Source organism: Aspergillus bombycis (genome assembly GCF_001792695.1).
Source record: "Aspergillus bombycis strain NRRL26010 chromosome Unknown contig00106, whole genome shotgun sequence".
NCBI classification, from domain to species: domain Eukaryota; kingdom Fungi; phylum Ascomycota; class Eurotiomycetes; order Eurotiales; family Aspergillaceae; genus Aspergillus; species Aspergillus bombycis.
Genome location: NW_019170108.1, coordinates 70854 through 87164, shown reverse-complemented (window position 1 = coordinate 87164; position 16311 = coordinate 70854). Strand labels below are relative to the sequence as shown.

Here is a 16311-nt window from a genome sequence, read left to right as displayed (position 1 = left end):
AACGTATGATTCAATATTTGAAACCTCAGTATTCACAAGCATAACAATTTTTAGTTCTGACTGGTATGATTTTAACAGTCTTGATAAGAGGATGGCTATTCTCAACATATATTCATAAAATCCTTGCTAAGTTGCCACTGGCGGCTGTTACCCCAGCTTTGACAAAACTTCAGCTCGGTGTTCTGGCTATTGGCTTCGCGAGCTGACCCTCCCTAGGCGTCTTGCCAGTTCGACCATTTATAGTAACGTCTGCAGAGAAGAGCAGAGACCCGACAATTTGCAAATGAACTGGTCCACTTTCCTAAGGTCTCGCTAAACATCCATGACAGGAGACAGTGCTTCCCACAGTGCACACCGATCCTTTTGCGTTCCTGGGATGACCTCCGTTGCCGTCTGATTTGTCTGTATCTTCAACCTCTCTCCTGCGCCCCATGGCATCCAGTAAGGTGCACCCTCAGCTCTGAAACTGTTAGGATCCAACGTTTTCACAAAGCTGATATAATAATTCATGACAATAGGAACAATTCCGGCATTGATGTTAGTAATGCTGCTGCTAAGTCCGCCCCCGTAGCCCGGTCCAAAAATGGCCTCTGTCTCGAAGGTATGCGGGACTCCCAGGCCCTTGTTCAGCGTTTCGGGATCCTGGACATTATATCGATAGCTCCAAACCTTCTCACCACCCACCAGGTAAGCCCTTGTCATTTGAGTGCTCATATGAATGCCTGGACAGGTGAAGACAGCATCTCCAAACGCGGCGGAGGCAGCAGGGAAGTATTCTGCATGTAGCGGAATGGACTCCATACCCTGATAAGCACGATTGATCGACTGTAGTTGGTTTGAGCTTAGACTAGGGTAGAGACTAGTCAAGGACTCGGATACATCGGCCGGACTCGTGGCATTGTATGCGAAGTTGGAGCCTTCGTCGGTATCTCCGCCAACAATCAAAGGAACACGGATGAATTTCTCCTGTGCAAATAGAGGATATAGACGGTCCTGGATGAGAGTCCCGTCGACAACTGGGACGAAATCCCAAAAGGAGGGCGTTGTACGTGTGGGATCTGTCGGATCTGGTGAAGTAGCCTGTGCTTTCTGAATGACGGTGATGTTGGCAGACCGCAAACACGACATCGTCGAGCATCCGACAGCCTCCATGAATTGACTACACTGTGCCTCGGACTCAGACCTATCCCGTTGAGCAGGTCAGAACGGACTCTCAGCCACTGCCCCAATGAAAAGATCATCATTGCGGCCCCCATATGCTGCAAGATGGTAGGCCACCGAGCCGGCGCCGGCCGACGCACCATGAATGACAACATGATTTGGGTTACCACCAAACTGGGGTTTGTCAGATTAAAGTTATATAACTCGAAACTATAATGATTCTGTTTCCTTACTAGATGAATGTGCTTCTGTACCCATTGTAGGGCTTTTCGCTGATCAAGCAAGCCGACATTGAGGTCACCATCTTGCTGGACCTTTTGACCAGCTAGAAAGCCCAATGCCCCCACACGGTAGTTGAAGTTGACCAATATAATTCCATGTCCGGATTCCTGGATCACCTGGGTGCCATTGTAGTTTGCATTTGAATTTGTCGCATATGCACCGCCTTGGATATACACCCAGACAGGGAGGTCGGATCCTGGTGTAGCATTGGATGGGGTGAAAACGTTGATGAAGAGACAATCTTCGGCTGTGTCTTCAGTGACATTCTGGCCGGTACCGACACATACTGGGCCAAACTATCAGAGAAATTAACAGCCTGTCTTTGTGAAAAACCTTCACCCTCTTACCACCGATGCATCCTGGACGGAAGACGTTCGCATGGGCTCTTGAGGGGCCCGAAAGCGAAGCCCTGCTAGCGGCGGTGCTGCATATCGCATGCCCAGATATTGATCTACTCCTGCCGGGAGTCTCGTCCCTTGGTATTGGGCATAGTCAAGGCTGACCGTCGGCCGGGGTGGATTACTTGGGGCAGCATTTTGGAGCTCAACCAAACAGGTTAATAAAGCGGACAAATAGATAACCAGCCTCATTTTTCCCCCAGGACACTTTATCTAAGGACGTGAAATACTTGGTGCCACAGCACTATTTATCCAGGCGGCGGGGTGTTGCCGAACGATCCATGCCATTGTAGGGCCTTGGGCTTATATAGCATTACCATGATGAATTTTTCCTTGGAGCGGTTTCATGCGGGGACAGTAGTAGGGTAAACTATCAGGTGGAGTTTACCATACTCCATTAAAGGCAGCAGATGGCAACTGTCACGGAAAAATTCCTTCCACGCGGCTAGCGTAGAAGTTCTAGCTTTTTCACTCTCGCTCTTTCATCGTGGGTTGTTTCAGAGCATTATCCATTCAGGCACAAGGTTACAGGGTCTCTATCGCTATGTACTTCATGATAGAGGGGAAATTGTATGCAACGCACGCGAGAGCGATGATGATTAGAGTGACGCTGTATCAGCAACATATCAGCATCAACAGCCCCGCAGGCTTCCCCGCAAGCATCCCGGGATAATTCGAACCGAGATCCTTTCGGATTGATTTACGTTATCTCTGGCTTGTGCTTTCCGGGTCACTACAGTCGGGTATTCTGTCTTCTTGGTCAAAGCCAACGGTAGTAGATATCGTTGAATCTCTCGAGGGAGGACAGGTCCTGTCTCCACCCAGTTACAAGCCCAAACCTTTGAATGGGTACGGCTTTTAGTGGGGCTGTCCGCAGTCCATGGAGAAACTTAGGTTGTTTACGGTCGCGTGATTCATTCAAGCCCTAAGCCCTAGCTTAGCGTTAGTATAGATGGACTATACTGAATCCACCCGCAAGGATCTGTACAAACAAGGTGAGGTTCCAGTTTCCATACATATTAATGGTTTTAAGGCTTGAATTTAGCATATATATCTGAATATACAATCCATATTTAATATTGTGATTGACATACTAAGCTAATTAAGACATCTTCCATACGTTCCTTAATGTGCGGTATACCCCGAGTCAAACTATATATATACTCGGCTGTCATAAAGCGTAAAAGCAATAGCGACCAGTACTAATCTCTATATAACATTCTTGTGTATATGAATAATATAGATTTATCATGGCTGAAAATCTTGGACTAAGTACCATTAGATTTGCGTCATGCTCTTACACCGTAATTTATCTATTTCGGGAATTAGATGTTGTTCCGGGTTTGTAACCTGCGGATGCTGGGTCTAGATTTTATAACCGCACCGCTGCGGGTTTGGTGCGGGTTTGCGGGGATTGGGAACTATCCAGGTCTAAACCATTGGCTTTCTGGTTGAATGGCAGAGCACGCTGATCAAGATGTTCCGAATTTCTCGTGGTATGGCTAAGGATGAGAACTCTTGTGTATATAAAAATTTCTTTCCTTGCCTTGGAGAGAGAAAACAAAACGCCAGGGATGCAAAAGATCTTCAACGCAATAGCCGTCCGGACATAGAGACAAGCAGGTTGAACTTTACGCGAGTAAACTACTATGTAAATGAGAAGGATACGTGAAGATGAAACCACCAAAGAGTCAGCCGCTAGACTGTAAACAGATCTTCATTGACAACCGTGACAACCGCCTTCTAAAAGTATGGATGTAATGTAAGTCCGTATTGTCAGTACATATCAAAAGTGAGCCCTGTTCGAACGGTTCCCGGGGCCCGCTTTTTGCTCTGTTGGTTCACGTTTCTGTCCTTGATAAGATGAGAGTCTCGCTCAGAACACCCATGATACGCCCGCTACATTGAAGTACCAGACTCTCCGTGCTATGAATTTTGGCCTTCATTCCGCCAATGTCTCTATCTGTGTCAAGAGTTACTGCAAACACTACTGTTATGACGCCACCGCTGTTGCATACATCATACAGCTTTTGTGGAGCTATACTTCGTGATATGAGTAATTTCGCTAGCCACCATGGTAAGAATATCTCTCTTGGAGGTTCCAATAACAGAATACATTATTTTATTATACCTCCGTGATGTCGGTGCTGGTGGATGTTCTCTGATATTCTTGGCATCAACTATTCCTATTATGGAAACCCAGATGTCGGCAGAGTGGAAGGACGAGTACCCGCCACGCAGGGCAGAGATGACAATGTAGCACGTATCTAAGTCCAATGGACCTAGTTAGTATATATTAGGTTATAATATTGAGCCAAAAGTAAGTAGAAGTCTACATGGACCAGTCTTGAAGAGTTCATACGATCGACGAATCCGCGTCACGGGCTCAAGGCGGAAGCGGGTGACAGCCAATCACAAGGCAGGACCCAGCCCTAGGCGAAGCGGGCCGTCATGTGACGCACACAACTCAATCTTTTCGGCCACAAAAGAATCTGTTGGACTTTGAAGCTTTCCGACGACGACCCCAACGACAACCGTACTGAGCCCTTTCACGATCCCTTTTAGGAGGCTCTGTCAAGATGACTGTCCAGAACCACAGTACGTGATTCCTTGAATTTCGATCCGCCGATATCTCTATATCCTCCCAATCGCTGTCTCGTGGTATCCGGGTGGAGAGTCTGCATGGTCCGAGTATGCTGATGAATCGTTCTTCAGGTTTGGCCTCTTCCCGCCGGAAGTCGCGCAAGGCGCACTTCAACGCTGGCTCCGGTGAGCGCCGTGTCATCATGAGCGCCCCTCTCAGCAAGGAACTCCGTGAGAAGTACAATGTATGTTCGAACAACACCGAAAACGATCTGCAAACCCCTTGAAGAAGTCGGAATGGATTTGGCATGAACCCTCTCTCCTCAGTCGGGATTGGGCTCGCTCACCCACTGGATCTGGGATGGAGATGGGAGGAAAGCAACACCAACGACATGAAACTTGGGATGAAGCAGGAAGAATACAAGGAGTACAGTTCTGACGCAGTCCTCGATAGGTCCGCTCTCTCCCCATCCGCAAGGACGACGAGGTCACCATTGTCCGTGGAGGCCAGAAGGGCCGTGAGGGCAAGATCACCAGCGTTTACCGTCTTAAGTGGGTTGTCCACGTCGAGCGTGTCGTCCGCGAGAAGTCCAACGGCCAGAGCGTTCCCCTCGGCATCCACCCCTCCAAGGTCGTCATCTCCAAGCTCCACCTCGACAAGGACCGTGAGCAGATCCTGGAGCGCATCGGAAAGGGACGTGAGGCCGCCAAGGCCAAGTCTGCTTAAAGGGTTTTGTCCGGGGTTTAAGTTCATGTTGCAATGGCGGTGACGGCGCTGGAGTTCTGAAAGACTCGCAAATGCGAGATCCAACCTCCTATGATCAGGATACATCTGCTGGAATGAAAAACGAAAAAATCTACTTCCTCGGTTCATGGTCTGCGCCACGGGTTTTTAAGCCGTAGTGTTGGACTGTTTCCCCTATAAGCGTATCTAGGGATAATTTACCGGCAACGACTCGATTGTCGGAAGGCTGTTTTCCTTTTTGTTCATTGGGTTCCATGACCACCGATTACTGTTCGATCTTCCCTCGTAGCGAGGCCCCTTCATTTCGTTCCCTTTCGGCGTTACCGTTCGGGGACCAGAACGTGGCGCCGAAATATCTTGCCAATCCCGTTTGAACCGGCCCAATAGTGGTGCAGGTGAACGAAATACGTAGAGGAATGGTGGTGGAATCATACTCTGTAGTCACCAACCAGTCCGATTTTGATGGTGTCCTTTTTGAATCGTGAGGCATGAGGGCACATCACTTGAGGCGCCTTGCATATCTAGATCGCTTCTGTAGACCGAATTCAGTTTTCATGGCACCATCTGCACACAGACTATTTCTAGGTCACAAGTGGACCTTAGTCTTTGAAAATATAAATATCTATTCATGGAAGTGTTGGGCCCTTAGCCAATGTGAATGGACTAAAGTTGTCTATTTATATATCTCAGTGGCTCCGCTGATATTGGAGTTGATCAAATGCAGTTAAGCCACACAAGAGATTGTCCTCGAATGTTTGCGTCAATAACTACCGGACCGTGTCTACCATTACATAGAGACGAATAGCTACTTTGCATCGCAAAGTCTGATGATCGCATAGGGGAAATCCACGTTCATTTGACTTTCAGGAACCTGATAATATCGCTACCGCCTTTGGGCTCCGCCTTCTTTTATGGGCAACTTAGTGGCAGAACTCAGCTTACATCTCTTCTATAAAATGAGAAGTACCAGAAACCTCTGCGAATGCCGGTAATTATACATTTATATTGGACCCCGCTGGCTTACAAAATAGATACTCTGCCAAGCTTTCACCTTGACGGCTTTTTGAACATGTTCTTGTCATCATTCCAATCGTATCGAACCAGTAATCTTATGGTCACGTGAGAGGCAACTAAACTATGCCTGGATATTTTCGCATGTTCTTAAGCGAAATTTCCTCGGTAGGCCAACCAACTCACCGCCAGGTGTCGTTCAGACTCGCTCTAAAGGATGCCAGAGCAAGTTTAGTCTGGTCATCTGTGACTGGAGGTATAATTGGAGTGATGATATCTGTGATATTTCTCAGCATCACTGTTACTTCGCATCAGATGCCTTGAGACTAGAAGTATAGAGGTGGACTGGTTATTATCTCGCACTATTGATTAGGGTGTCACACTGTCGTTGTTTCTACAGAATCCATGCTCTGTTAGACAACTAAACCAGCCTGAGCCCAGTTTTTGGTTACAGATCCCTCCTATTTCGTACTCTGTCTTAGCAGAGATAGCGAGGATCGCGCGGTAGAACCTCCCCGCTTTCGTGATTATTTGAAAGATTTAGCTGTTAAGCTCCGTAGCTTCGGCCGTGGTCTTGACTAGTGTTCTATACACTTCCCAGTCACATACCTCTTTGAGCTGTTAACTGTGAGGATCTTAGTACAGAGTAGGGTCTGCGAATGACAGTCTCGCGGTGCCCATATCCATCCTTCCACATAGGCGGTGTTGTATTTTATGCGAACCGATTTGGTTTGACTGTATTTTGCAATTCCGTCCCGGATTCATAGCTCGCCGCAAACCTGAGATACTGAAAAAGCTCACTACTGATCTATGATTATTACTGAGCACTATCTTGGGCAGCGTTTGGAATGCTGACTGACTTCCCAAATGGATACCCAAGGTTTGCTCTCGTGGCCTTGGTTGCCAATGCCTCCCGCATCGCGGACAAGTCATGGCTCCCTAAGCCTAAGCCGCCGAGGATACGCCACATGGACGTGGAAGACTATTTCATCGGGACCGATACCAGAGCTTGCCTCACGAGCTCTGTAGCGCGTGTGGTTTTGTCCTCGATATCTTCAGGGCTGATGTCAGTGAACCTCTTTGGGAAGGTTCCAGATTGGGAAACAAAGGAAAGGCTAAATCTTCACGCGTGTTTCTGTCAGGAAGTATGTACAAGATATACTACTCCCAATCTACTACTCCGAGATACTGCTGTCTTGTATATATGATGCCCCTTGCAGTAGGATTGACTATTCCGTCAAGGATATGCCAATGTTACGTAGAGATCTGACATGTCAACATCAGCCCCTGAAGTGTAATTCTATGGCTAGCATATAATAACCGAGAACTTTTTCCTAGTTCTGACATGTTCTAGTCATTTGACTACTCCGGATTAGTTAGTAACTGTGGGCCTTATTAGTTGGGCAGCGTGACTTGTATGTTGATTCAATGTGAAAGCATTTACTCCGTACATCTACATGGAATATAAGGTCCTCTAAACTCCACTTCGTCATAAACTAGAGGCAACTAGTAGGTGAAAAGTACGATTTTCTTTTTCTACTAGGCAACACAACCGGGTACCTGCAGACTATTGGCACTTTATTGCACAGATTATTACTATTATGTGATAGATAACAACACCGCCGATCATATTTATTTTGCAGAGTAGATTTTCTAACCGGGGTTTTATTATTGCATATTGAATACTTGTCACTTTTTGCACCAATGTAGTTGTTATGCATATCACAACCCAGGATCTGAAAAGTATACTAAAACAAGAGAAGTAAAAAAGGAAAGGTATAAGAAGGAAGAATACTCCCACGTACATTGTGACTGTCACATCCTTGAAAAATCTCAATTTCCATCATCAGACGAGGCCTAAACTTTTTTGCAATTACGTTGTACCGTTCAAATTCAGCTCCTCAGAATGAAGTTTTTGCAACACCTCCTTCCCTTGGCTGTGGCATTCCTGCCCATGGCCAATGCACACCAAGATCCCGTGAGTAATTCATTCGAAGGAGTAACTCCCAAGCACAAATCTAAACAAGTGACTATAGGAAATGATTCAACATGTTGAGCTGAATGTCGACCCCAGTCCACCATCCTTGATCTACAACAATCCTGTCGGTGGCGCCGGTGGAAAGGACTTTTCCGTCGTTGGCGAACCCTCTGAGACAATTGATACCCTCCAGTTCTGGGTCGGGGATGGCGCTGGTCAGCCCAAAGTACTCCGGGGGCTCCAAATCACCTGGTCCGGCAATCGGAAGAGCGCAGTCTACGGAACAGCGACGGATGAGTCCCAGTCATTCAAGTTCGAGCCAGGTGAAACCATCACGGAGATGCAAGTCGCTGGGGGGTTGCGCGCGGATAGCATATCTTTCACAACAACATCCCGCTCGTTCTTTGCTGGAGGTCCGGGAGGAAAGAAAGTTACGATGAATGTGGGCAGCGGCATACTTGTTGGTTTCCAAGGAGGCGCGGCGAGGGACATTGATCGCCTTGGGCCTATCTTTGCACAAGTCCAGGGTCCTACTTTGACAGTCGAGCAGTGCATGGACTGTGATGAGTCGTGAGGGGTTATGGGCTTGGGGGAAACATTTGGGAATTGACATAGCTATAGTGCGAGGGAATACAGTGTGTACTAATTAGTTAAAGTAACAATTATGCAAGTTCGAGTTAAGTTCCTTTGCCAAGCCCCCGACAACACCGTTGCACTATAGGACTGAGGGTATAAGGAGATTTCATCCGGACCAGGCAAGTAGAAGGACTAATTGCTTGGGCAGGTTGACAATATACCAGTCAAGAAGGCATGTAGGGCAAACTAGGACTACGTGCGACCTTTGCGAGGTGTGGCGCAGCAGTATCTTTGCCTTAAGCACAGCCTCGTCAATCTTTTATTGGCCTCGCCTACGCAGACTCTAGAGCACTAAAACAAATATCCAGCTATCAGATGACATTATCCTACTACTGACTTAAACCTCCTCACGGTCATGGCAGCAGTGACATCCCAGTTTCCTCGCTTCACAAGCCTCCCTCCGGAGCTGCGCTACCTTATATGGCGTTGTGCACTGCCGGACAACGTTGGCCAAGTCCTGTTCCCCTATAAAAAGGGATGTTGGTGCCCTCGGTACTTGTCGGAATCTGACGAAGTATATACCGAATGGTGTAGTATAGTATTCGAGTTCCGGCACGATTTATTAGACTCAATCCAGTTTGATGTACCACTAGTCTTCGTCAACCGAGAATCCCGGGCCGTCGCCTTAGCTTGGGTTCGAAAAATGGGTATCCAGATGCGCTTTCATAAGGACAAGCAGTCCTTCGTCTTCGTGCGACAGCTAGACCCAGCGCGTGACGTGCTATACCTTCCATTTGACAAGGTAGATGAATTCATACTCGAGCCTATCGATCGCCAATTCGAGCCAGATCTTGTCGGCCGGATGGTGGACGTGCAGCCAAACGTCAGGCACATCGCCATTCCAGAGGCGCTGTTGCAGAGCGACCCAGCTGCAATACGCGAGATATTTGATTCATTCTATCATCCAGAGGTATTCTTTATTATAATAGATGCGCAGCCCGATTGGAACGAAAGCAACACGAAGGTACACCAACGATGGGAGCTCGATATCACGCAGGGAAGAGGTTTCTTCTGGAATTCCGAGCATGGCCACTTTGACTATAGCATTGGACTGCCAATGGAAGATGAAATCCTATGTCAGAGGATAGAGCGAGCTGTAAAAGACTTTGGGTCATTATTCATGGGAAGCGATCTTGTGGACGGCTTCGAGATTCGGCCTGTCTTCGCTGTTAGAAAATAAAAGATGAGGGGGTTTTGTGTGCTGTCTTGCTTTGAATTTTTCTTGCCCCCAGCGTTCTTGTGTATGCCGAAGTAAACATATCTTAAACTATGAGAAGTATTTGTAGAAAAAAGGAGAATGAGCGCTTTTTCCAAGGCCTATTGGAATGCAACCTCACAATGACTTCGAAGATAACCTTCGAGGTTCTAGCTCCTATATAGCTAGGCTCATCCTGAACAAAGGTGGCCTAGAAGTTAAAGCACAATGACTTATAGATCAGCTCTTTATATTGCTGTTTTCATGCGTTGTATACAAGGCATAGCACAGAATGCCCGGCTATACTCTCCAAGTCACCCCTCCCATAGATCACATATCTTCTTCTGACCATACCTGGTCAAATGCAGTACGTGTCACGGTCATTGACTTGCGCCTCTGTGCCATTCTAGCAGGGCTACAGCTTCGAATATGACATCTAGAGCAGGTTTCTCTGTCAAACACTATGATATTGTGCTGAAAGTGTCCGTTCAAGTTGGGGAATCATAGCTAGAGGACCTCCTCAACCCCCACATGACATGTAGAGATTATAGTGGCACCTATTAGAGAGCGAGACTCAGCGAGTGATGCATCCATATTCATGATGCCTTTGAGCTATGAGAAACATCTGAACCTGTTGCACGTCACATTAATGGATTATCATGTTGAAGGTAGAGGCTCGCTCGAATTATACTAGCCATGAATTAATCATTTCAGTGGGGAGGTGATCGGTGTGTGGATGGATTGTTTGTATTATTTTCTATTGGAACGGGGCATTCTCATCGGGAGACGGAGTTTCGTCTCGATGAATATGGCGCATACCCATGAACATGTTAATCGGGTATTAGGGACCCTGCGCGAGTTTGTGGACGAGTTTGAAATGGGTTCAGGGGTGAGTTCGGTATCGTAGGGTTGTGCTTATTTGTTAGAGCTTTCAGTATGTCTTTGCTCTATGTTTTGTTATTGGAATACTTTTGACATGCCTGCCACATAATAGTCATACCGATTGGGAAGAGACAGGCTAACGAATTAGCCCGTATAATACTGTCCAGAAATATTGTATGCTGATCATTCTATAGCTAGCGGAAATGTTCTTTCGGTTCACACCGAATTCGCATTTAGTTCAATTATCTTCAAGTTATCAGTCCAAAGGTACTATACACCATATCCTTTCGTACAGAATTGAAAAGGCCATGGCAGCCCTTAAAACGAGCTTTATCTCACAAATTCATAACTCTGAGAAACGGTAACCTCTTTACGTATCCCAAGGCGATCAGAATGGTTCTTCCGTTGAGAATGCAGACTAGTCAACGATCCCTCAGGCGCCTCAGCACATCCAGCAATAGAGATGAGGTGCGTCTGGTCATTCTGCTGGGTTTGAAAGGAGTTCGTGTGGTTGTGATTTCTGGAAGCAAAAGTCTTCTTCCAGTTGCCGAGCTCATGGCTACGCAGATAACTGCCACTATTGGCGTTGCTGTTCTTGTCCTTAACAGAGATGACATATGCGCTCAACGAGGGCAGACACGCGCAGATTAGCCCGATAGCGGCTTCAGCGTTTCTACATGATAGTTAGTTTGAATGCTAACTGCTAATGATGAGAAGGATAAGTCTCACGCTGTCAACACAACATGGACCCAGGCCCATGTTATGTCTGTTGTTGGGGCATCCTTGACCATTATCACTAATCGCCAGACACTGAATGCAGTTGCTATCCCGCCCGCGCTCAAAATGCCGATGACTCGGAGCTTTTTGAAGGTCGACATGTGCAGTGACCACAGCAGCGGTACCGGTAGGATCAGGATCCACAGGTCGCTAGCAATACTGATGGCTGAATCGGCGATAATGACCTTCCGCTGGTCCATGCAGGTCCCGCCGTCATTTGTCCCGTACCAATATGCCGAAATGGGTTTGCAGAAAAACACTTTGATGAACAAGGCTGGGATATAGTAGAGCAAGAGCACAATCAGGCTGATGCGAATGACGAGGACCTTGCGATGGTCGGGGGCGAAAATCCGTAGCAGGATGGAGAGCAGGGCGAGCTTGACAACATATGCCATGGGCACGTAGATGATGGTGATTGCATAGGATGCCTTCGCTCGTATGTTCGTTAGTGACTGTTGCTGTTTTAATCATAAGGGTGGGATTTGGAGATGGCTGGGCTAATTACCTTCTGGAATTCGACAAAGTCACTCTTTGGGACATCCCATCCATGATATCCACCCCCATATGCGTTTACTACTTCTGTTATGTATTTTTTTCCACGTTGCGCTTTTCCATGGGAATAGAAGCAGACGTACACACAAGCATATTCACACAGAATCCAACGAAGAGTATCTGTTGTTGGGCCTCAGTATGTGGTCAACTCGACTCAGGTATAAAAGAGGTCATACACATCCTGCAACAGCCGTATCTATAAGATAACATTCAGCAATATCAGCATGATAGATTATACATTGTACAAGGGAAGCACGTCACTAACAGTCTTCCCATTCCAGCTTCTTTCGAAGGCGCAACTTCATAATTATGCGCAATGCCACAGCCACTGTCACAACGATGATACACAAGAGTTGTGTTGCCAGGTTGACTGTGTGGAGGACGTCGGTCGGATGTGCGAAATTGGAGGTGATCCCTGGAGGGGGAGGGATCACTGGTTCTACAGTCATATCAGATTGGCAAGACTGTCAATATCTCTAGATGACGACGAGTATACAGGGGCGTGTCAAGTCGTCGGTAAAAATATTGGTGGCCATAGTCTCCGACAAAGACAAGCCTATTAACTCAGACCATCGTCCACGAAGCAAACGATGACCAGAAGATTTTTTCGAATATGGTATGAGAGGATGGGAGATGAACTACGAAAATAGATATCAGTGGGTCCATCGCATCTCATGCATCAAAAGCCACTAACACCACCCAAAGGGGCACTGTGATGCCTCTGTCTTTGTAATAATTTGTGCCCTTCCGTGAACACGTTTCAGATAAGGAATTAGGAGAACGATCTGGTGACCAAATACGCTAGATCCATTGCGTTTTACCTATTCGCCTTGGATTGCAGGGACCCGTCCCAACGGCCCTTGCCCGACACCGGAAAGCATGGAACGGATACTTAAATGCCTAGCTATGGCAGCTCTTCAGGCTTAAGGATTCTCGGTTGAATAATGCATTGCCAAACAGGACCTGCGCGGGTGGAGCCAAAAGGAGGTAACGGTTTGATCGACCTGATTCCACAAGGGACAGACTCTGATTCAGCCTTAACTTGGCACTTATCTACGGTTATTTAAGCGTTAATATTACGTTACTCAATGCGATTATCTAGTGTTTAGGCTGAGTTTGATCCGTCATCCACAGGCGATGTAACGCTAACGCAGATGGTCAGTGTGTCTGCAAGGTATCTTCAACGGAAATGTTTTCCATTACTCAATCTTTCGTAATACCATCAAGGTACATGTTCATCCTCGTCGATTATACCAGTTTAGTGCGGTTTAAGAGACAAATCCATGGTTACATTCTGTGACGGGTCGGTGGAGTCGTGAAGGATTCGACGTGGAAATTAATCAATAACGTCTGTCGTGGAACTCCATACGCTTCATACGCTCCATCCGTACTCATGAACTGTTATTTGTCTCGTGTATAGTGGGGCGTGTGATTGACTCGTCGTACTATAGTCGGTCAACAGTAGGAAGTTCGGTCAAACTAAGGAAGAGGTCAGACAGGAGCTTCCTAGGGCTTAGGGCATAAATAGGCTATAAAAGCCTTGTTCTGGTGCTCGAGGATACATTACATAGTTACATACAGCTTTTCCTCGCACTACCAATTACTGTAGAGTGTCAAGGATAACAATGGTTATGAGAGTGAAAAAGGAAATAATCCACGCAGGAGAATCCAGCAAGCTATGTGGAACGCTGCCAGGTACACCATAATTCAAACAACTATTTATGCAGTACCCCACGTCACTGGCGAGCAAATGATAAATTTTCTGGTACCTGCAAATAATACAGGGCTAGTTACCCATTTCAAGACGAATTTGAGTTATCTGCACAGCTAAATGCCGATCCTTCAAATCAATGTCAGTAAATACTTTCCCTACAGGATAGTCAGCACATACCAATAGTTCCGGAGCTGTAGGCATCAATGATCTGGACAACGACGCCGTACGTCGCTCCAACCAAAAAGAAAATACCCAGCAGCACCAGACCGCAATGAAGAAGGAACACGGCCTTGTCCTTCATGGCACCATTCTTGTAGTGCCAGTGGTCGTATAGCCACAGCCAACCCGGGAGGCTCATGGCGAGGGGGGCAAAACACACGGACCAACAAGGGCAATGAGATAGTTAAAGATTGGAATCGCCTCCGCCAGGATGAAGGAAAGGGCACCGAGGATGACAGTGCTTGAAATCCAAGTACCCCAATGGACGACTGTGTTGGCCTGCAAGTGCCGCGAGTTTCCTAGAATGCGTACGAAGACATATTTGGCCGCCACCTTGAGGGTTATCCTTCCGAGTCAGCTTGCTAATAAACCACATGGTTGGTGAAGGGAAATCGTGGGAAAACGTACATGCAGATACAGCGTAGCGCTCACGATCAATCCCACCAACGCAACACCGTAAGACACCATCTTGATCGTTTGTCCTGCACTCTATATGACGTCTGTTAACAACTCCTTCATGGAACGGATGGCGAGTCTGGAAAAGAAAGTGATACATACCCCCAAAGATGGACTCGCCACCCACTTCCCACACCAGCGATAGACAACCAAGCTAAAAGTGAGGTACGAAGCGGTGATAAGAGCCATACAAAAGTATAGCGGCTTCTTGTAATCTTTTGGATTCCGCATCTCCGAGATGACAGGCAGGAAGGCGCTGGTGCCAGCTGAAGACACGAATATTGTACAGGAGGCGACCATGCCGGCCGCGAACCCGGGGTCATTGATTGCCACGAAGCCTAGGTCATCTGTGCCCTCCCGAGGTGCGGCTGCTGGTCGGTCTCGTGTGGTTACCCCGATCACAACGATTAGTACAGCGGCGTAAATAGAAATAAAGCAGCATAGGTGAGCCAGCCCACATGCTCAAGCTTGCGAATAGAGGCGGTCACGATAATGACAACTGTGGCAAGAAATGACCACCAGACAGTGCATGCGGCATGGTGCGAAAGGGCATTCAGCGCGGTCGACACTCCAATAATGCCACTCCCTGTCGCCAAAACATAGGCAATGATAAACAATAGCCCCGTTGCCTCCTTCGCAACTATACCACCGACAACCTCGGCCATGTCAGCGATCGAATGGCAGTAAGGGTGTCTTGTGCGAAAGTTGCCTAGAAGAACGAAACAATAGGTATTGAAGCATCCCCAAGCCACGATACTAATTGAACCTCCTAGGGCTCCCAATGAGTACAGCGCTGATGGTAGTGATAGCACCCCTGTCGCGAAGAGTATCTTAATGAAGATCACACCCGCATTGAACCACCCAACTTGACGGAAGTTGACTCCAGTATCGGTCTTCTTGAAGACCTCTTTTTCCTCGAATACAGACCAATAGGGACTTGTTCGCTCGCCATCGTAGGCCATGCTGGCCTTTCCCTTCTTGTTGTCCAGCATGGGGAGTTTGGTTCGTGAGGGATGGCTTCGCTAGACGGGACGGAGTCTGGGAACTGTGGATGGGCAAGCTGAAAGAACTAAAAGATAAAATAAAGACGGGCCATGTGGAGGAGGTATCAGCCTTGTCCTTATTCTTCTATTTTGTCCTAGTGAACATGAACCATGGTGCAGGGGGGAGATGGGTGATCCTCCTCAACGATCAAGCATGGCCGTTACGCTAGTTCGCCAAAGCTTAACGACCTAGGGTTTTAGGAGCTCACGGCCCACTTAATGACAGCAGCAGACAACGTCACAGCCCGCCGGACTGTCCCACTCAGTGTGTTGCCTAGGAATATATTAGGGTGATAATTTGATATGGTATGATCGTTGATCAGCGATATGCCATCCATTCCTTCTTAGTGCCAAATTAACTTTAATAGTCCAAGCTACAGGAAGTGGGATCCAGTAAGTAGCCCAGAGCCCAGAGCCCAGACTGCATGTAGTGGCATATGTGTGGCAACCGCACAGACATTTCAGTCTTCACCTCTTAGTGGGCTCTTCCATCAACCTAACAGGATCTTCATGTGAAGATGGGGGTTAGCTAGCTAGCGTGCTGTTGTGGCACATTATAATGCCATAGATTATAGAACCCCACCCTGCGGAGCCCAATATAGGATACTTTATTAGATCTACAGGCCGTATTCGCCATCTGGTTGCCTTACTTTACGGGGGTGACGGATAGCTCTAGACT

General features: G+C 47.3%; 6 protein-coding genes across 6 annotated transcripts; 3 read left to right on the top strand and 3 right to left on the bottom strand.

Annotated features, from left to right (window-relative positions):
* Positions 1 to 312: 312 nt before the first annotated feature.
* On the bottom strand, positions 313 to 1823 carry ABOM_009982 (putative carboxylesterase; the record flags this gene model as incomplete). Its single annotated transcript, XM_022537110.1, has 4 exons — positions 313 to 1183; positions 1298 to 1335; positions 1395 to 1739; positions 1791 to 1823. The coding sequence occupies 4 exons, from the start codon at positions 1821 to 1823 to the stop codon at positions 313 to 315; spliced, it is 1287 nt and encodes a 428-aa protein (XP_022385365.1).
* A 2597-nt stretch (positions 1824 to 4420) lies between these two features.
* On the top strand, positions 4421 to 5151 carry ABOM_009981 (60S ribosomal protein uL24; the record flags this gene model as incomplete). Its single annotated transcript, XM_022537109.1, has 3 exons — positions 4421 to 4439; positions 4557 to 4669; positions 4879 to 5151. The coding sequence occupies 3 exons, from the start codon at positions 4421 to 4423 to the stop codon at positions 5149 to 5151; spliced, it is 405 nt and encodes a 134-aa protein (XP_022385362.1).
* Positions 5152 to 8086: 2935 nt separating this feature from the next.
* ABOM_009980 (uncharacterized protein) lies at positions 8087 to 8732 on the top strand (the record flags this gene model as incomplete). Its single annotated transcript, XM_022537108.1, has 2 exons — positions 8087 to 8158; positions 8217 to 8732. The coding sequence occupies 2 exons, from the start codon at positions 8087 to 8089 to the stop codon at positions 8730 to 8732; spliced, it is 588 nt and encodes a 195-aa protein (XP_022385363.1).
* A 705-nt stretch (positions 8733 to 9437) lies between these two features.
* ABOM_009979 (uncharacterized protein) lies at positions 9438 to 9974 on the top strand (the record flags this gene model as incomplete). The annotated part of the gene is made up of 1 exon (XM_022537107.1): positions 9438 to 9974. One exon carries the CDS (start codon positions 9438 to 9440, stop codon positions 9972 to 9974), a length of 537 nt encoding a protein of 178 aa, XP_022385375.1.
* A 1227-nt stretch (positions 9975 to 11201) lies between these two features.
* Positions 11202 to 14889, bottom strand: ABOM_009978 (uncharacterized protein; the record flags this gene model as incomplete). The annotated part of the gene is made up of 10 exons (XM_022537106.1): positions 11202 to 11544; positions 11601 to 12076; positions 12154 to 12221; positions 12284 to 12320; positions 12377 to 12396; positions 12466 to 12639; positions 14092 to 14224; positions 14302 to 14466; positions 14542 to 14622; positions 14692 to 14889. 10 exons carry the CDS (start codon positions 14887 to 14889, stop codon positions 11202 to 11204), a joined length of 1695 nt encoding a protein of 564 aa, XP_022385374.1.
* Positions 14890 to 14996: 107 nt separating this feature from the next.
* ABOM_009977 (amino acid transporter) lies at positions 14997 to 15581 on the bottom strand (the record flags this gene model as incomplete). Its single annotated transcript, XM_022537105.1, has 1 exon — positions 14997 to 15581. The coding sequence occupies one exon, from the start codon at positions 15579 to 15581 to the stop codon at positions 14997 to 14999; it is 585 nt and encodes a 194-aa protein (XP_022385369.1).
* Positions 15582 to 16311: the final 730 nt, after the last annotated feature.